Genomic DNA, 17,137 nt, shown 5'->3' with positions numbered 1-17,137 from the left:
GTTTATTTATATTCTAGTAGTAGATGACAAAATGTAGGCATAAACTATATAATGTATGAAGCCTGAAGTCCAAATAGCAAAGAAACATTTTCACAAGAATAACACAATTGCACTTTTATTCAAACATATAACTGCAGAAACAAAAGCCGCCTTAACATGACATTGACACCAGTTTACTGTAACTGAGTCCGTGGCTCAATAGACTCAGCCCCGCTTGGAATCAAGGGTCGCGGGTTCGATCCTGCGCCTCTCCGTTTTGAGAAGTAAACTGCTCTTATTCTTACTGTTTTAGGATAAAAGCATACATTTGATTTCAGTCTGTAACAGCCGGTGCAATTTATGATCTATGTAAAGGTTAGCTTTTTTTTTTTATTCACTTTTCACTCTCTCAGTCGCGTTCAGAATCAATCCATACAACCCCATCTGACACGGCTGTTTTCACTAAAGACGCTATAGCTCTGCAGTGTACCACGATGCATACTAACGCACAATCACCCCCCCTCCCCGGTTCTGACACACAAACGCTGGCGAAGCTGCCTTCTTCGTATCTCACCGTCACTTGCTTTTCGTTTTATTGAGTGTTCCTGCCAGTCCCGCATGTTGCTGTATGCTTTTCTTTTGTACTACAGGACATGCAGAGGAAAGAATGGTAAAGACCAGTAACTTCGGCGCTATATGCAATCATCAGACACTCCCCATCTGCCCGTGTCGTTCAAACACAGGAACATATATTGGTGTAAAAGTATAACAAAAGTGCACTTTTATTCAAGTGCACTTTTTCCATCGCCTTTTCCTGTAAGAAGCAGTGTACACACTTCTCTCTATGCTGTGGTTTCTATTACACACCTGAAAGAAAGAGACAATACATATGAACATATCCAGCATACAGCAACATGCGGGACTGGCAGGAACACTCAATAAAACTGAATAAAAAGAAAATCAAGTGACGGTGAGATACGAAGAAGGCAGCTTCGCCAGCGTCTGTGTCAGAACCGGGTGGGGGGGCGTTAGTATGCATCGTGGTACACTGCAGAGCTATAGCGCGTCTGTATTCTGTTTCTTTTGTACACCAGGGCACGCAGAGGAGAGAATAGTAAAGAGCAGTAAGTTCGGCGCTATATGCAATCATCAGACACTCCCCATCTGCCCGTTGTTTTGTTATACTTTTCAATACTTTTTATACTGCTCAAACGGGCATGCTCAAAAAATACACGTGTAATGCCACGAAAAGTGCACGTAGACACTTCATTTCGCAAACAAAACAAGTGCAAGACTACCTGTATAACCGAAGAAAAAAGAAAGCAAGTTACAGTAGGCGATTGATATGACAGCTTGCATGGTGCAATGCTAAGAAGTGCTGATTTTCATTCCGTGCTATATAAAATCATCACATTCAAATATTAACAGTTCCCACACACCCAAGGACCGTCCTTCCTACATTTACGACATGTGTAATTGTTGCAGTGCACACACCTCTCTGTGCTATGATTTCTATCACACTGAATGAGCACCTGACAGTGTACTTTCTTACACCAATATATGTTCCTGTGACGGTGAGATACGAAGAAGGCAGCTTCGCCAGCGTTTGTGTGTCAGAACCGGGGGGGTGATTGTGCGTTAGTATGCATCGTGGTACACTGCAGAGCTATAGCGTCTTTAGTGAAAACAGCCGTGTCAGATGAGGTTGTATGGATTGATTCTGAACGCGACTGAGAGAGTGAAAAGTGAATAAAAAAAAAAGCTAACCTTTACATGGATCATAAATTGCACCGGCTGTTACAGACTGAAATCAAATGTATGCTTTTATCCTAAAACAGTAAGAATAAGATAGTTTACTTCTCAAAATGGAGGGGCGCAGGATCGAACCCGCGACCCCTTGATTCAAAAGCGGGGGCTGAGTCTATTGAGCCACGGAGTCAGTTACAGAAAACTGGTGTCAATGTCGCATGTTAAGGCGGCTTTTTGTTTCTGCAGTTATATGTTTGAATAAAAGTGCAATTGTGTTATTCTTGTGAAAATGTTTCTTTGCTATTTGGACTTCAGGCTTCATACATTATATAGTTTATGCCTACATTTTGTCATCTACTACTAGAATATAAAAAACGTTTCTGTTTTAACAATGTGTTTACACAGATTACTGTAGAAACGGAACAGACATGAAATGCGTGTGTTCCAAACAACGATCTATTATTTCACTCTAAAACTCCACTTCACTCCCAGATACTCAATCAAGGCATGAGCTGAGAGAAGTTCATGCACGTTCTAAATTGGTGGGGGGATGGAATAGCCGGCTGCTCCTAGCTTCTCTTTATCAGCACATTTAGAGAACAAAGGGCGCTGGCGGAGAGGTGTGAAGGGATTTAAGAAGCAGTTTAAGGTGGGACGGAATTACGAGTTTTTTCGTAGGCTCTGGTAATTCTAGTGTTAATGGTTTATTTTTCTAGAATTGAGGCTGCCCAGACTTGGATCTGCATGAATTAAACATTTACAAAAATTCAGTCCATCCATTCATTATTACATTTTTCAGCCTGTTCAGTCATCTACTGACTCAAGGCAGAAAACCATGGTGCCACTTCAGTTGGCACACAGTCACTCATAAAGGTCCAGTTTAAAGTGTCCAGTAAGCACAACATGCAGAGCAGGAGGACTGGACTAACTAGAAAAAAAATACTGCTGCCATGGGCAGAATGTGCAAATTCAATCCAGCTAATAACAGTGCCAAGATTCAAAGTGGAGCAGTGTGGCAGCAACACTTTCACACTCCTGCCCATCATCATAAATCTTTATTCAGAATTAAGAATTAAATATATTTCCTGATTTAATAATGCAATTCTCAACACTGAGACTTTACATAAGTGTAATTTTGATCCATTATTGTTTTAATTTGTTTCATTCTTTTTGGGGAAGGAAAAAGCAGAATTTGATTAATTAAATTGGCTGTTCAGAATATAAATGAGTGGAAATTGGAATTGAGGAATATCAGATGTTTTGAATTACTGAATAAGTGAATTGTGACTTATGTCAGCTGCCCCCATAAATCTATCTTTGAAATTTTTGTTTTAGAAGCCTGGTCATGTTAACATTCTGTGTATCTTGCTCTTTCCTCTTTCTTTTCAAGTCTGTTAAATAATTAGAAATTCTTCCTTCTATGTGCATGGCCATAAATACTACATTAAGGCTAAGTGTTTAATAAATCTAACAATCAGAATGTAAGCTTATGCTGACAGTGTGTAATGTGAGGAAATTTGATATTTATGCCCACAGTGCTATATGTGTTCATGCCTTCATTGTGCTTAGCTGTTGCTGGAGAATAAAATATATAAAAGTTGTTTTCTACATTTGTTAATGGCAAGATTCCTAGCAATTAAAATTTGGTAAAATCAAAGTACACCTCCCTTATTTCTGTTCTTTCTTACGCTAATCAACCATCTCAACTGCCAGTTTTATCCTTCTTTTCCCAAATTAAGAAGGTGTTGTTGGGTGTTGGGGCTGGTGACTGGGATACATAATACATCCATTTGTCCATTTTCAAATCAGCTTGATCCAGTCCAGTGTTCTAGGAGGTAGAGTCTGCCCTAGCAACATCTGTCTGTCACAGTATATTATAATAATAATATACTAACACACAATAGTCAGAGTCTGGGATGTTAGGAGTGGAATGCCCAAATCATTGTACTTATAGTTACTTTGAGAAAAATATTAGGAGGTGTGTTTAAATTTTATTAACTAAAACTGCAACCTCTAATTTGGAAACATGGGGAGCTGGTTTTGACAGCAAAAGGTATAAGGCAGGAAACAACTCTGGACAGGATGCCAGTTCATTGCAGGGCCTTTCCATTCATACCTTCACTACGCAGGGCTAGTCTGTCATTTCAGTTAACTTAACACACAAGTTGTTGTGGTGTTGAAGGAGAAGTGGCATACCTAGAGGAAAACACATGTAGATATGAGGAACACATGCAGACAACTTCGTACAGGATTCAAACCCAGAATGTTTGATCCTTGAGGTAGTACACCACCATGATCACTTGTGCTTACTTCTTCTACAGCCACTAATAAATCTTATTTTACATTGTGTATTAGGACTTTACTTCCTTAAACAGTAAAATAAGAAAATTGTACCATCCTCTAGATGTTATTCATTCATTTTCACCAGTACCTGAGAAAAGTTTGTGTGCTGCTCTGTTTGCACTTTATAAACATGTTTTTTTTTCACCCTCTTAATGTCTTGTTTTTAGATGCCCATTGTGGAAAAAATTAGGACAATTGCTCAGAAAATTTATGGTGCAAAGGATATTGAACTTTCTCCTGAAGCTCAGGCTAAATTGGACTGGTACAACAAACAGGTATAACTATATGCAGTTATCTGTCACTTCAGAATTAACAATGTAGTGGTCAATGTTTACATGCGAAATATTATGCAAAATGTAATGTTTTATAAACTTTCTGATAAAATATCAAAAGCAACCTATTTCAGATATTACATTATAAATAAAGTTATAATGACAAAGATTTATAATCCAAACTAATTTTTATATAAATTACAATCTGCAATAAGTGCTAAATAAATTAAACTGACATATTATGGCTTATTAAGGCAGCTCCCATAATATGATTTAAACGGAAACAGTACAGCTTTAGGATATGTACAAATAGTGAATAAACTTGATTTATAGATGACCTGCATCCTTAAAACCTTTCTTTTTATTATTATTATTATTATTAATAATAACATAAACAAAACTCACAAAATGTTTTCCACCCTTTCTTGTTCCAAGGGATTTGGAGAATTGCCAGTTTGTATGGCCAAGACCCACCTCTCTCTGTCTCATCAGCCAGACAAAAAAGGTGTTCCCACTGGCTTCATCCTTCCCATTCGCACGGTTCGTGCAAGTATAGGTGCTGGCTTCATCTATCCTTTAGTAGGAACGGTAAGTTCTGATATGGATAAATGTTGTTTGGAAACATGATATTTGCTGTCTGCAACCCCTAATTGTTTTAAACAAATCAGAAAATAGGTAGATGTTTGACAAATTTCTTATGGATTACAGACCTCAGTAAGTAATGATGCTGCACAAGTTTTCTTTTTCAAGGGGTAAAGTAGTAGTTGCCCAAATATTGATTCTAAATGTAAATTGATCATTTTTGGATTAAATTGTGTGAGGCATTATTATCCATTCATTAAATTAGTCTTATTTCTGTACAACAAATCAACCCCCCTCCCCAAACCAAGTGTTACGGGAGTTGTAGGACAACTAGAGGAAGCTGGTTGATTACAGGGCACTTTTGCAATGTGATGATTTAGTGTGACTGATTAACTTGACTTCATGTCTTTGAACTGTGGGAGAAAACTTTTAAGCTCTAGGGAGAATAAAGGAGTCTCACACTTACTGCCATGAAAACACAATAAAATAACATTCTTAAACTCATTAATCTAATTATGGGTCGTGCCAGGCCAGACCCAAAGTAGAAACAGACCCAAGATATGGTGTTGGTCCATTGCACTAAAAATATAATAGTATAAATTAAAATAAAAAAAAATTTAGCTAGTTCAATATACAATAAAATACTAAAATGAATAAGAACAAGCGTAGTTTGATTTTGGGCTAATCAACCATTTCCCAAAATCATTTACTGTATGCATGACTATTTCTGTAATGCAATATATTTAATCCATTGGCCATGTTTACTGGAATAACAATGTCTTATGACAGTTTATTTTGAGCATCTATGTAAACAACTACTGCAATCTCAGCATATGTTTCACATTTTGGTAGGAACAACACATAAAAAATAATTTTGCAAGATTTTGTCAATGGTAGATAGTTGAGTTGGGCAGCAATATTTTGCACATTGAAATGGAAATTCAATCAATAGCATTTTAGAATTAGCATTTAAATTGAGGAAGTGGATTCTCTTCCCTTATTTATTTTATTTTTAATTATTTATTAATATTATAAAATTTGACCTGCTTGCATGGAGTATTATTTGCTTTTAATAAATTCAATAAAATGCCCCAAAAAGAAAAAAAAAAAAAAAAAAAGAAATGGTTCTTTAGGAGGAACTTTTGAACTTAGTAGTATTTTAGTCTTTTGCTCTAAAAAGCGCACTATACCTGTTGAGACTGAAGAGTAAATTTTAAAGATGTCCCATGAGAAGGCTGTGAGTTGAGAGTAGGGCACCTTCTATTTAAAGCAATTGCAAAAAGTAAGAGGAAGCATCTGCTAAAGCGTCTAGTTACAAAAGGTAAATGAATCGACCACATCAAAGTAAATTAATGTAGATTTTGATAGCAAGAGCATGTTATATGTCAGGATGCTAAGTAGTGGTAATTGAATATTTTAGATTACAGCAATGTAATCTAAAAGAAACCTAAGCAAAATGCTAGTTTAACAATGGACAGGAGGTCAGAGTTTTCTAGTGAGCTGCACAGCGCACAAAGAAAGATGAAGAAAACAGCAAAAGCAGGACAGGATGATAGTGGCATGAATGGCTTCAAAAATTCCTACAGGAATATTATGATTAATAGGAGGATGAGTGAGTTGGATAGTGATGTACACATTAATGCTGAGGCAAAAGGAGGATAAATAATTGGAGAAGGAAACACAGCAGCTTTACGGCATTCAACAAGCGCTGAAGTAAATCTTACAAAGATAAAACAGTAGGTGGCAGCTAAATGTCTGCTTCAGTATTCAGTACCTAAGCTGGACCAGTGGCAGGGGAGACAGATTTCGACAGTGAATTTTCAAAGGATAGCAGTCTATTCATATTTTGTTGCTTTTTAACCAAAGTTAAAAGACAAACCACAACTAAAGAATAAATACAAAAATAGAAAGCTGGTATGGATGCAAAGGATAAAGAAAAGTAAAAGTTGGAAGAGCCTATAGGTTGACAGGGAGTTTTCTTAAATTGTTCATAAGAACATCTTTTCAGTTATTAGTCTTCATTTTACATTCCTTGTAGCATACTGTGTTATTTTCTGCCCTCATACCTTCTTTGTACACTGCTCCCTGAACCCTTGTTTCTTGTAGTTTGATAACTAGCCTGTCAACGTGGTACCATTTCAAAAGTTTTTTGAAAATAAAGGTGTATAATATTGGATTATCCACATCAGATATTTTGGATTATTCCTCATAAACCTCCAGTCATTACAGGAACACAATTTTCTTTGTCCTAAACCAATGTTCACTCTCCACTAATACACCTGTATTGGATAGTTGTTTCTTTGTCTTGAATTTTATAAATGTTAAACATAATTTGCCAGTACCGCACTGGCCTATATTTACCATCACTGTATATTTTAGATGAGTTTGCGTAACATGCAAAAGGTACCAATTATTGTCACCATGTCTGACTGTCTGTTCACGTGAAATGACTCCTAGTTGAGCAATTTTAAGTAAATTTGGTTATTTTTCAAAGACATTTGTCAGGAAAGTTTGATTTTCTTTGAGCTATCTCAACAGTATGCCAGTAACATTTTGGAAATAAGAAAACCTCCCTTTTAAAACACACTTGACTTTTCAAGCATGTCTGTGTTAATACAGACAAGTATTCCATACAGCCTCAATTACAGATTATTCTACTATTTCAAATGTACTTAGTGACATGTTATTTCACTTGTAATAATAATCAAGTATCTATTTTGTATCTTTTCCTTGTTTTACATGTTAGATAGCCACTCCTGAAGGCAAATCATATCCGCAGTAAATTTTATTGAAATGTCATCAAAGACACAGCGGCATCAACTGCTAACTCAAATCCGTTTCTCAACGTCCTAGAAATTAATTAAAAAGGAAAGGGCCTCCTTAAGCATAGCTCAGTAACTCATTATGCATGTAGTGCATAGGAATGTAGGAAGTTACATTAACATTACTCTCAAAACAATCTCATGCCTGCATTATCAACAGATAATGATTTAAAACTTCCCTCAAGCTGTAAGGTATCGGAGAAGTGCCACAATGACTTGCTATACATTCTGGTTTGCTGCAGTCAACAGTTTTAGTTAGGAGACTTCAACATAAATTTTAACTGCCCCTTTGGTACTGCTTTAAAAAAATGTATGTTTAAGAAATGTAAACTACAATTAGCTGTACACCCTCCATAACTAACAACTATAAATAGTACATTAACTGATGTAATTTTTGCATCACTTGACTTAGAATGTGGTGTCTATGATGGATATTTCAACAAACGCAAGACTATTTGGACTTGAAATTTAACTACATAATATTGTAAAATGCTTGTAAAAACATTTATTTTGTGTACACTACTAATGCAGGTAACTGCATTCTATTATCAATATTATTATTGAATATGACTTACATGACATTTCTGTCTTTGATTAAGTACATAAACAGATATTTAAAATGCTCCAACTTTTAAAACAGTTAAAGTCCTAGAATGCTTTAAATATTATGTTTTGTGTATATTTTCTTAATTATTTTTATACTTGGACAAGGTTGTCAGCAATGAGTCACTTTGTAGGTGGCATGTAAGTAGCACAGCTGCCTCACACCAAAGAGACTGGGGTTCATATCTCAGGTTTTCCCTGCGTGGAGTTTGCAGGTTACTCCAGTTTCCTCCCATAGTCCAGAGACATGCAGGAAAATATTAGACATGTTAAGTGAAGTGCCAATCATAAATTGGTGCTAACATATTTTTATGCGTGTGTGTTCACCCTACGATGGTTTGCTGGTCTTTCTGGGGATTGTTCCTACCTCATGCCCAATGCTTTCTGTAACCCTGCTCTGGATAAGTTGGTTTAGAATATGGATGGATGAATCAAATACATTTTTACTGTTTATGCATCCTGTTGATTGCTAATGAAAATGTCAGTAAAACAAAGTCCAGTAAGTATCATCTATAGTGTTGAAGGAAAAAGATTGTTTTAGTTATTTTTAAGTAATTTGGGACCAATATTTATCTGAAGACAGAACTTTAAACAAAGAACTTGAAAGCACCGTGATCAGGCTGATATGTTGCATCTCACTGATAGAAAGACAACAGAAAGGAAAATTTTGAGAGAGCAAGAAAAAGCATGAGTTGGGCAAACAGAGTGAGGTAGTTTAGGCAAATGGATTAATGAGGAATTGCGTTATGATGAAGGTAGAAGGTATGAGATAAAAGATTAAGGTCAAAGAAGACTTGAATTAGTCTGGTTGTGAATATCACACGGAGAAAAAGAGCTTTCATTCCTAAGAATGACAAAGGAAGTAAAAAAGAGAATACAAGTATATGATCTAATTTTATGAGGTTAACCAGTAAGTTGGCCACCTCATTTTTATTTTGTATATTGTACTATTCCTACTGAAGGTCATCACAAAGATCTTCTATTAAGAAAACAAAAATGAAGTGGACTTTCTGATATTGAAGACTGAAGTGAGAAAAGGGGAGAGTATTCTGAAGTTTGGATATTTTTAAATCATTTGGTAATTGAGGGTAGTTAAAACTGCACTGGGTGGTGCTACCACAGCAACAAAATGATCCTTATTGCGACAATAACCAAGCATGGACAGCTCTGCTCCTCAAACCCCATGTTGAAACACTAGAGCTTCCATTCAAGACATCTACTTCATCTCAGAGAAGGGGAATAAAATAAGCACAAAATACAGAATTTATAAATACTGTAGCTATCATTACCACTGAACCACACCACAATTGCTGGATACGTAATGACTGTAGTGTTAGAGGAGTTTATGCTTTGTTCTTATTCATGTCTTTGAATAAATCTATGTCACTTTTGCCTTCCTGCAGTATGAACGAATATTCATAATTAAAAGACAGCAAATTCAGCTCTGTTTATACCCGGTCTCCTCTTATTAATTCAAAGCCACAGTAGTAAAAGTTTAACATACAAGAAAAATGTGTGCCACCTTCAAGGTTCCCAAAGTCTTCTTCAGGGTCTAGAGCTTCTATATTAAATGTTATGAGGCATTCCCAATGCAAAGTGGAACCATGTCCCCAGTGGAAACTCTTCCTATGCCAGGCCCCTTTTTGTTAACCTTGTTCATGGTTTCAGCTGGGGGCTGATCAGCACGTATCCTCAGGAACAACTGACCGAATGTTCAGTAAGCATTCTGTTATTCAGTCTGGACTGTTTTGGTAAACAAATGCTTGTCATTATACGAAACAAATTGTAATCAATCAAGGGAATCTTTGAAGAAATTTAGAGAAGGCTTCTTTGATGATTAATGCAGTGATAATCATCTAAGTTGTACGTGATACTTTTCAAGACGTTTCCTAATGTTTACATTCCTTGAAAGCTGAAATCTTACCTTAAATGGTAAGTGTCAATTTGAATGTTTACTACATGGCTTAACAAAGGAAATCAAAAGAACTCCTTTCATTGTTTGTAGAGCAAAAGAAAATTTCTATTGGTTAAACATTAGTTTCATAAAAGAAGTGAACCAGCAGGAGACACCTACAAGGTATTAATCATAATAATAATACATCCCACAGACCACTGCTTCTTTTTTTGTCACATCCCACACTGATTTCCTCCAACAAATGCAATCTAATGGTAAGCAAAACAATTCTTTTCTAGCTTTGACAAGTAGCCCAGTCCTTGAAGGAAATATTTCCTGCGGAAACCCGCCTTCTCAGCTTCTTAGTGTTCCTAAGACCTTGATAATTTTAATGCCTGGGAATTTCAGCAATAACTTCTGGCCATTAGAAACACTTTGGAGTTTTGGTAGAGCCTGTGTACATTTAGCTTGTAGTTGAACAATGCATTTTTTTTCCATTATTTTTTAATTGATCATTTACATCAGAACATTTATTTCACAACATTGTCTTGCATTTGGGATTGGATCATTTTTATATCCAGGTCTATAGCTGTAATGTTCACATCTGTACACAGCCCACAAGTATTACTAAACATGTTCAGATTGTCTGACGTTTCCATCTAATCCTATGTTATTTTTCATCCATTCCAGACAGCTAAAGTACCATTCTTGGCAGAAAAGCAAGAAATACAAAACTTAAATCATTAAAACAACATTTTTGCACGTTGTACTGTTGACTGAGCCATCTGTTCTGAGCTCTGAATTTTATAGAAACTGGTAACAGACCAGATGTGTATACCAGGTTTGATTAGGAAAGAGTAAGGGTAACAGTTGTCTGCCAGAGCAATTGCTTCCACTTACCATATATAGGTTTATTATTGTTGGCATCAATGAATGACCTCTTTTTGTCTCTTTAACAAGTGAAATTACGAGACATTATTTGAGTCTATCAAGATAATAGAAATTAGTGTTGTTTACTAGTCATTCCTTTCTCTGACACTCTGACCACAAGGTCACTTTTCTGTCACTGAGAGGCTGGTGACGGCATTGCTTAATTGTGTGGGAGCATAGCAGGAAGTCAAGAAGCACATGAGCAGGAAAGAAGTGACATCATGGGCTGGTAACATTGGTCTGCAGGAAGTTTTTACAGCTTTAATATTGCAAGTCTGTTGTGGCTCTCGTGGATTACGTGCTGTATGCTCTCATTACTTTCAGAATTTCCTTGTTTCCCTCTCTTGTGGTTTTGTTCTGATGTTAACATCAGTAAATTACACGAATATGAGGACAAAGTTTGATTAGTTTGTTTGCTACTGGGTCAGTTTATTATACTTCATGGGGCCACTAATAAAATTCTATAAAGAGAGTACTGTATATTATGGCCTTTTATTTGAACAAGACCCAAAGTAGACTGATTAATCAAGTACAAGTTCTGAATTTTATTAGTTTTTCCCTGCCATCCTATTGCGAGTTTAATATACTCTAGGAAACTGGGCAGAATACTAGTAGAAGTTCAAGTTCAAAAGTATTGTACATAGCCTACAGCTGATGATGACACGCTATATGACTTCTAGTTAGAGGGGATGTCAGATTTAATAATTGCAATTTCTAGATCTCATTTCCTTTAGGATGTCAAATAACATGACTAGGAATTGCAAGGGATGACAAATTTAAACGCCTCCATTTAGACTTTTAAACACAGTTACACATTTGAAAATTATTACAAGCTCACTGCATTCAGACAGCCAATAACATGCTGCCCTGACCGAACTGCTACCTGTGCAAAGGTTTTACAGGTTTGGCCAGGTCAGCCACAGTCTTGGCCCTTTTATTTTCCTTTTTCAATTCTTTCATGGTATGACTTACTCATGATATCATACAGTTGAGTCACTCTTCTTATTGTGCAGTCCAAAACACATATGTTGATTTGGGACCATATCCTGTACATTTTACTTCTGAGCCCATCACTTCTACTAAAGATAAAATCTAACCTGTTTCATTTTATTAAGGTGAGTCGCAGACCGCTCTGACTGTAATCATTGGGGATTTCTAACTACACGGCTGCCTGCCTCGAAAATGTGGTTTGACTCTTCTGGACTCTGTAAGATTATGTAAATGAGGTCTACGACTAAAACATTCTGGAAAAGTCATATAATGTGAAAGTGGATTTAAGAAGTTGATAAAATGGCACATTGTATATACATAAATAAAGTATCTTTTAATAAAAAAAAAAATTGAACACCAAAAATTAAATTAGTCTACCAGTTTCCCAGTTTTTGTTGTAAAGATATGTTATGGCCTGTCATTGTTTGTTTATACAGAGAGTAAAGCACACATTCCTGAAATATAAATAACTCGCAATAAAACGCTATGGCATAAGAATGGTTTGTAATTTCACTTATCATTATATAGAAGCTTCTTTAACATACATCCTTTGAAAACCCATTGCTTTTTCTGATTGGAACCCTAGTTTCCAAAGAAACTCATAATCATATTTTGCATCCTATGCTGTAAATTCTAAAAGCCTAATTTGCCCCTGGGGACAAATAAAGTTCTATCTAGAATACGTCGAGAAATTTCCAAAATGCATTTGTTTTATGTATTTTTTGTTTTTGATTTAAAGTGGATATTCATCACAAAATGAATGGATAGCAAGCTGCATAGTAGTAGGGGCACAATCAGCACTTTGAATTTTCTCACTGAGTGTGCGATCAAATTCAGCTGTATGTTTTACTCTTAAATCTGTTGCACACATCACCGATGAAAACTAACACGTCACCAGTGCTATATCACATGTGTGATTAGGTGATTTCTTTAAATACTGTAAGCAGCTAATGCATTCTCATCTGCCTTGATTAAATTTAGGTATAACTCCTTCCAGAGTTTAGCACACAATGGAGCGTGACATGAATACAGTATATGAAATTGGGGATAGTAAAATCAATATTTCATTTGAAGACAAACACTTTAAGTTGTTATTTGCTCTTTAAATTTCAGTTTCTGACTATTGTGGCTTTAGATGGGGAAGAAAGGATTATTTTAAAAACAGGAAAGAGAAAAAGCACAAGAAGATAGACAAAGCTGAGAGTCACTGTTATAATTTTTGACACTGCCTAAAACTTCCAAAGTCAGAGGAATTGTGAGGCCCTGGCAGCTTTCAATGTGTGTACTCATACTGAAAGTCAGGTTTGAGTGAGTTTTGACCTTTTGCCACACAAACTCCTTACCTGCCAAATTGTCAATTGTAGAGGTGCAGACACTTGACACCAGATGCGAAAGCCCAGCAGGGCCTCCTCCTTACAGAGTCAGCGCAACAAGATAATGAGTCATAAGTATAATTGCATTTCTTTCATATTTTGGAATTCACGTGTGAAAACTGCTGATTTTTAAACAACTGCTCCACCAAACTAGTAGAAGGCCCTACAGAGCCACTTAAATCACATACAGTACAGGCTGTGCTTCAGGGCTGAATTTCAATTGAAGTGACCTTTTAAAGGGTGTGAGTTTGCTAGCTTGTGGGTTGAAATATGTATAATCACAGTCTGGCAAAATTAATGTGAATGGTGATTAAGCAAAGGGCACTGATGTCAGTTTACAGATAGAAAGTTATTGTATGTATATAATGTGATGTACATTATCTGAAGAATGAACTGCAATGTACAATTAGCATCATCTAAGAAATCAGGAAAAACATTTTTTGTAGAATAAGTTAGGACACCTAAACTGCAACTGATATACAGGACTGTCCTGGGAAATGTAGGATGTCTGGCTCCGTATTCTTAGCTTATCTGGGTGGAATGTGCCAGTATCTAAGCCAGTGATCCAGAATGATAAATTGTAGAAAAGAGAGTATTAGTCTTGATGGCTTCTAATGTTCACATAATCTTTGTCAACCATTAAAGAAATTGAGAGAGTTACAGTAAGTTTAAATTGCATATTAATTACTGTTCTTCATTATTAATTTACTTGCTCTGCAGCAAGTATTTACTACCTCATAAATGAGCACACAATTAATCTTCCTGATGGGAATGTGTTTTATTATCCTTTGTTAAAATTTGAATTTTTGTTAAATTTAGCTTGTAATGGACTCTTAAGAAGTTTGCATTTCACGACAGACAAATCTGTAATTATCAGAACTGTAACTTAATGAACATCCTTTGTTCTGAAGATTCTTTCCCCTTATGTTTATTTCTGGGTTGCAGATTTAGGTCAGTGTAGTGGCATGGTACTGTTATATTGAGCGTGATGCAATAAATTTGGTGGTTTTGTCCTGTGCAGACTCCTAATACAAAGGCACATTGTTTCCGCAGTACAATAAGGTTAGTTTCCTGCAAGAGTTTTATCCAAATTTAGCACTGAAAGCTATTATAAAGATGTTTTCATACAGTAGCTGGCTAGGAGCTTATTGTGGTCCTCGTTAGAAGGCTTAATAATTGCTGGTAGTGGTACTACTTTATTTTTGTAAGTCTTCACTAGACGTTTTTATTATATACCATAGATAGGCAGTTTGTTGCATGTATTACATTTCCTAGCTCTTTTTCTTGTTTATAATCCTAATTTACTGCAAACAACATGAACGATGAAGTACAGATATGTATAATTTGACATTTCTAATACAGTCAAAATAGCTACAGAAATTTTAATATACCATAAATTCAAAAGTTAACATCAAGTATATGTTGATCAAGAGTGCTTTTTGTTCATGTTAATCGAGAGAGCTCTTACAGGTGAGAAATCTGGCCTAGGATTCTAAAGCCTAAAGGCAGAAGTTCTTACCACCATGCTACCCTTCCATCATGCTACAGGAGTATTATCGTTAGCATGATAATTTGCTGTTGTAGGAAGTAAAAGACTTGTGATGACTGTAAGAAAAGGTTGTGTAAAGAGGGGCATTATTATCTTGTTGTTGTAGTAAGTCTTTTGTGGTTTAAACATTTAATATTTCTGCTTTGCCTTCATACCACTGGAAAGGCTGTGATTTGAAGAGAATGGTGCAGTACAGCAGTGGTCAAGCAAAATACTGAGTCAATGACATTTCTAAATACAAATACAAAATGAAATTTATTATAATTTAATCGTATTTAATGATTTAATAATTTTTAAAACATCCAGAATTTTTTTAAATGTACAGTCAACCCTCGTTTATCGCGGTTAATCCGTTCCAGACTCTGCCGCGATAAATGAATTTCCGCGAAGTAGAAACCATATGTTTGTATGGTTATTTTTATATATTTGAAGCCCTTATAAACTCTCCCACACTGTTAACATTATTAGAGCCCTCTTGACATGAAATAACACCCTTTAGTCAAACGTTTAAACTGTGCTTCATTACAAGACAGAGATGGCAGTTCTTTCTCACAATTAAAAGAATGCAAACATATCTTATCTTCAAAGGAGCACAATCAAAAAATCAATACGTACTTTTAAGTATACAGAAGCACCGCGATAAAGCGGCATTTTGTAGAGGAGCGTCCTATCTTCTAGGCAAACAGCTACTGTGTAAACAGCCCCCTCTGCTCACACCCCCTCCGTCAGGCAGAGAGAGTGAGAAAGATAGAGAGAAGCAAACAAAACAAGCGCCACGCGGGAAGCATATCTTTTAGCATTGAGGAGTTTTAGTTAATATGTAATACATGCTCTAATTGGGTAGCTTCTAAGCCATCCGCCAATAGCGTCTCTTGTATGAAATCAACTGGGCTAACAAACTGAGGAAGCATGTAGCATAAATTAAAAGACACATTGTCCGCAGAAAGCGGCGAACCAGCGAAAAATCCGTGATATATATTTAGATGTGCTTACATTTAAAATCCGCGATAGAGTGAAGCCGCGAAAGTCGAAGCGCGATATAGCAAGGGATTATTGTAATCTTGTATCTAAAGGCATTGTGGTTTTAGTATAATAGTGACAGTGTAAGTTTTTATTTCTATCTGTATCATTAAGCTGAACATTTTATATAAATAAATGTTTATGGCCAATGAACTGCATACTTGCTTTGTATGTATTTAATTCTTTGTTACAATACATTTTTTTGAACAGCTTAATTCATCTTAACTTGTGAAACCCCTCTAAAGAAACTTGTGAAGTCCTTTCCTCCTACAGTATAATGCTGTAAATAATGCTCCAGGTCCTCATTGTACTGATTTCTTATACCATGCATAAGTTTCTTCATTGGATAAGGTTGTATTTTTGATTTTGTGCAAAATGTCCATTGAACCAACTTCAGTTTGTTCAGTTGTCTCCATGTCGAAACAATTATTTTAAATTAAAAGCTCTAATAATGAAACAGAAACACAGAAAAAAGAGTGGAGGCATCAAAAGGTATACCCTGTATATTTAGCAGATGGTTGCATACAAATAAATAATACAACCAAAAAAAAAGCTTGTTCAGCCAGTGCCACAGTGTTACATCTTCTTCAGTCATGAGTCTTAAAATGGCTGACCCCTTCTGGTGGTGGTGCTTTCTTTTCATATAAGCTTCCTGGAGAAGGAGCCAGGATTGTTGGCTGAAGTGAAATAGCATCACTAGTACTCATGCCTTCGATCTTACATTCTGAGGGCAAAAGGGGAAATGACATTAACAACAGCAGCAGCCCATGACTCAGAGTAGTACTGCAAGTAGCATAGCCCCTCAGCCCAGGTCCATCAGGTCAGACTGCCCAACTGAAAGCCTCCGCATTGGCATGAAGGGCTTCCCAATGATGATGAAGTTTAAATTTATATGAGTCCTTGTGTGTGACCATCCACTGTAAGGTTGCATGGTTAGTGACCAGCACTTTCTACGCTTTGGCTCAGCAGTCCAGTGTCTGAAGCATTGGCCTGTACAATAAAAGGCAAAGAGAAATCAGGGTAAATCAAAA

The 17,137-nt window shown here is 36.2% G+C and overlaps 1 protein-coding gene across 1 annotated transcript in view; it reads left to right on the top strand.

Annotated features, from left to right (window-relative positions):
• Positions 1 to 17,137, top strand: part of mthfd1l (methylenetetrahydrofolate dehydrogenase (NADP+ dependent) 1 like) — a 400,198-nt gene that overhangs the window by 302,558 nt on the left and 80,503 nt on the right. The window contains exons 25-26 of the mRNA XM_039747812.1: positions 4,239 to 4,346; positions 4,779 to 4,931. Of these exons, the coding sequence (XP_039603746.1) occupies positions 4,239 to 4,346; positions 4,779 to 4,931 (261 nt within the window). The remainder of the gene's footprint in view (positions 1 to 4,238; positions 4,347 to 4,778; positions 4,932 to 17,137) is intronic.

The sequence above is a fragment of the Polypterus senegalus genome, chromosome 3 (genome assembly GCF_016835505.1).
Source record: "Polypterus senegalus isolate Bchr_013 chromosome 3, ASM1683550v1, whole genome shotgun sequence".
Taxonomy (NCBI): Eukaryota; Metazoa; Chordata; class Cladistia; order Polypteriformes; family Polypteridae; genus Polypterus; species Polypterus senegalus.
This window is presented reverse-complemented; position numbering and strand designations above follow the sequence as displayed.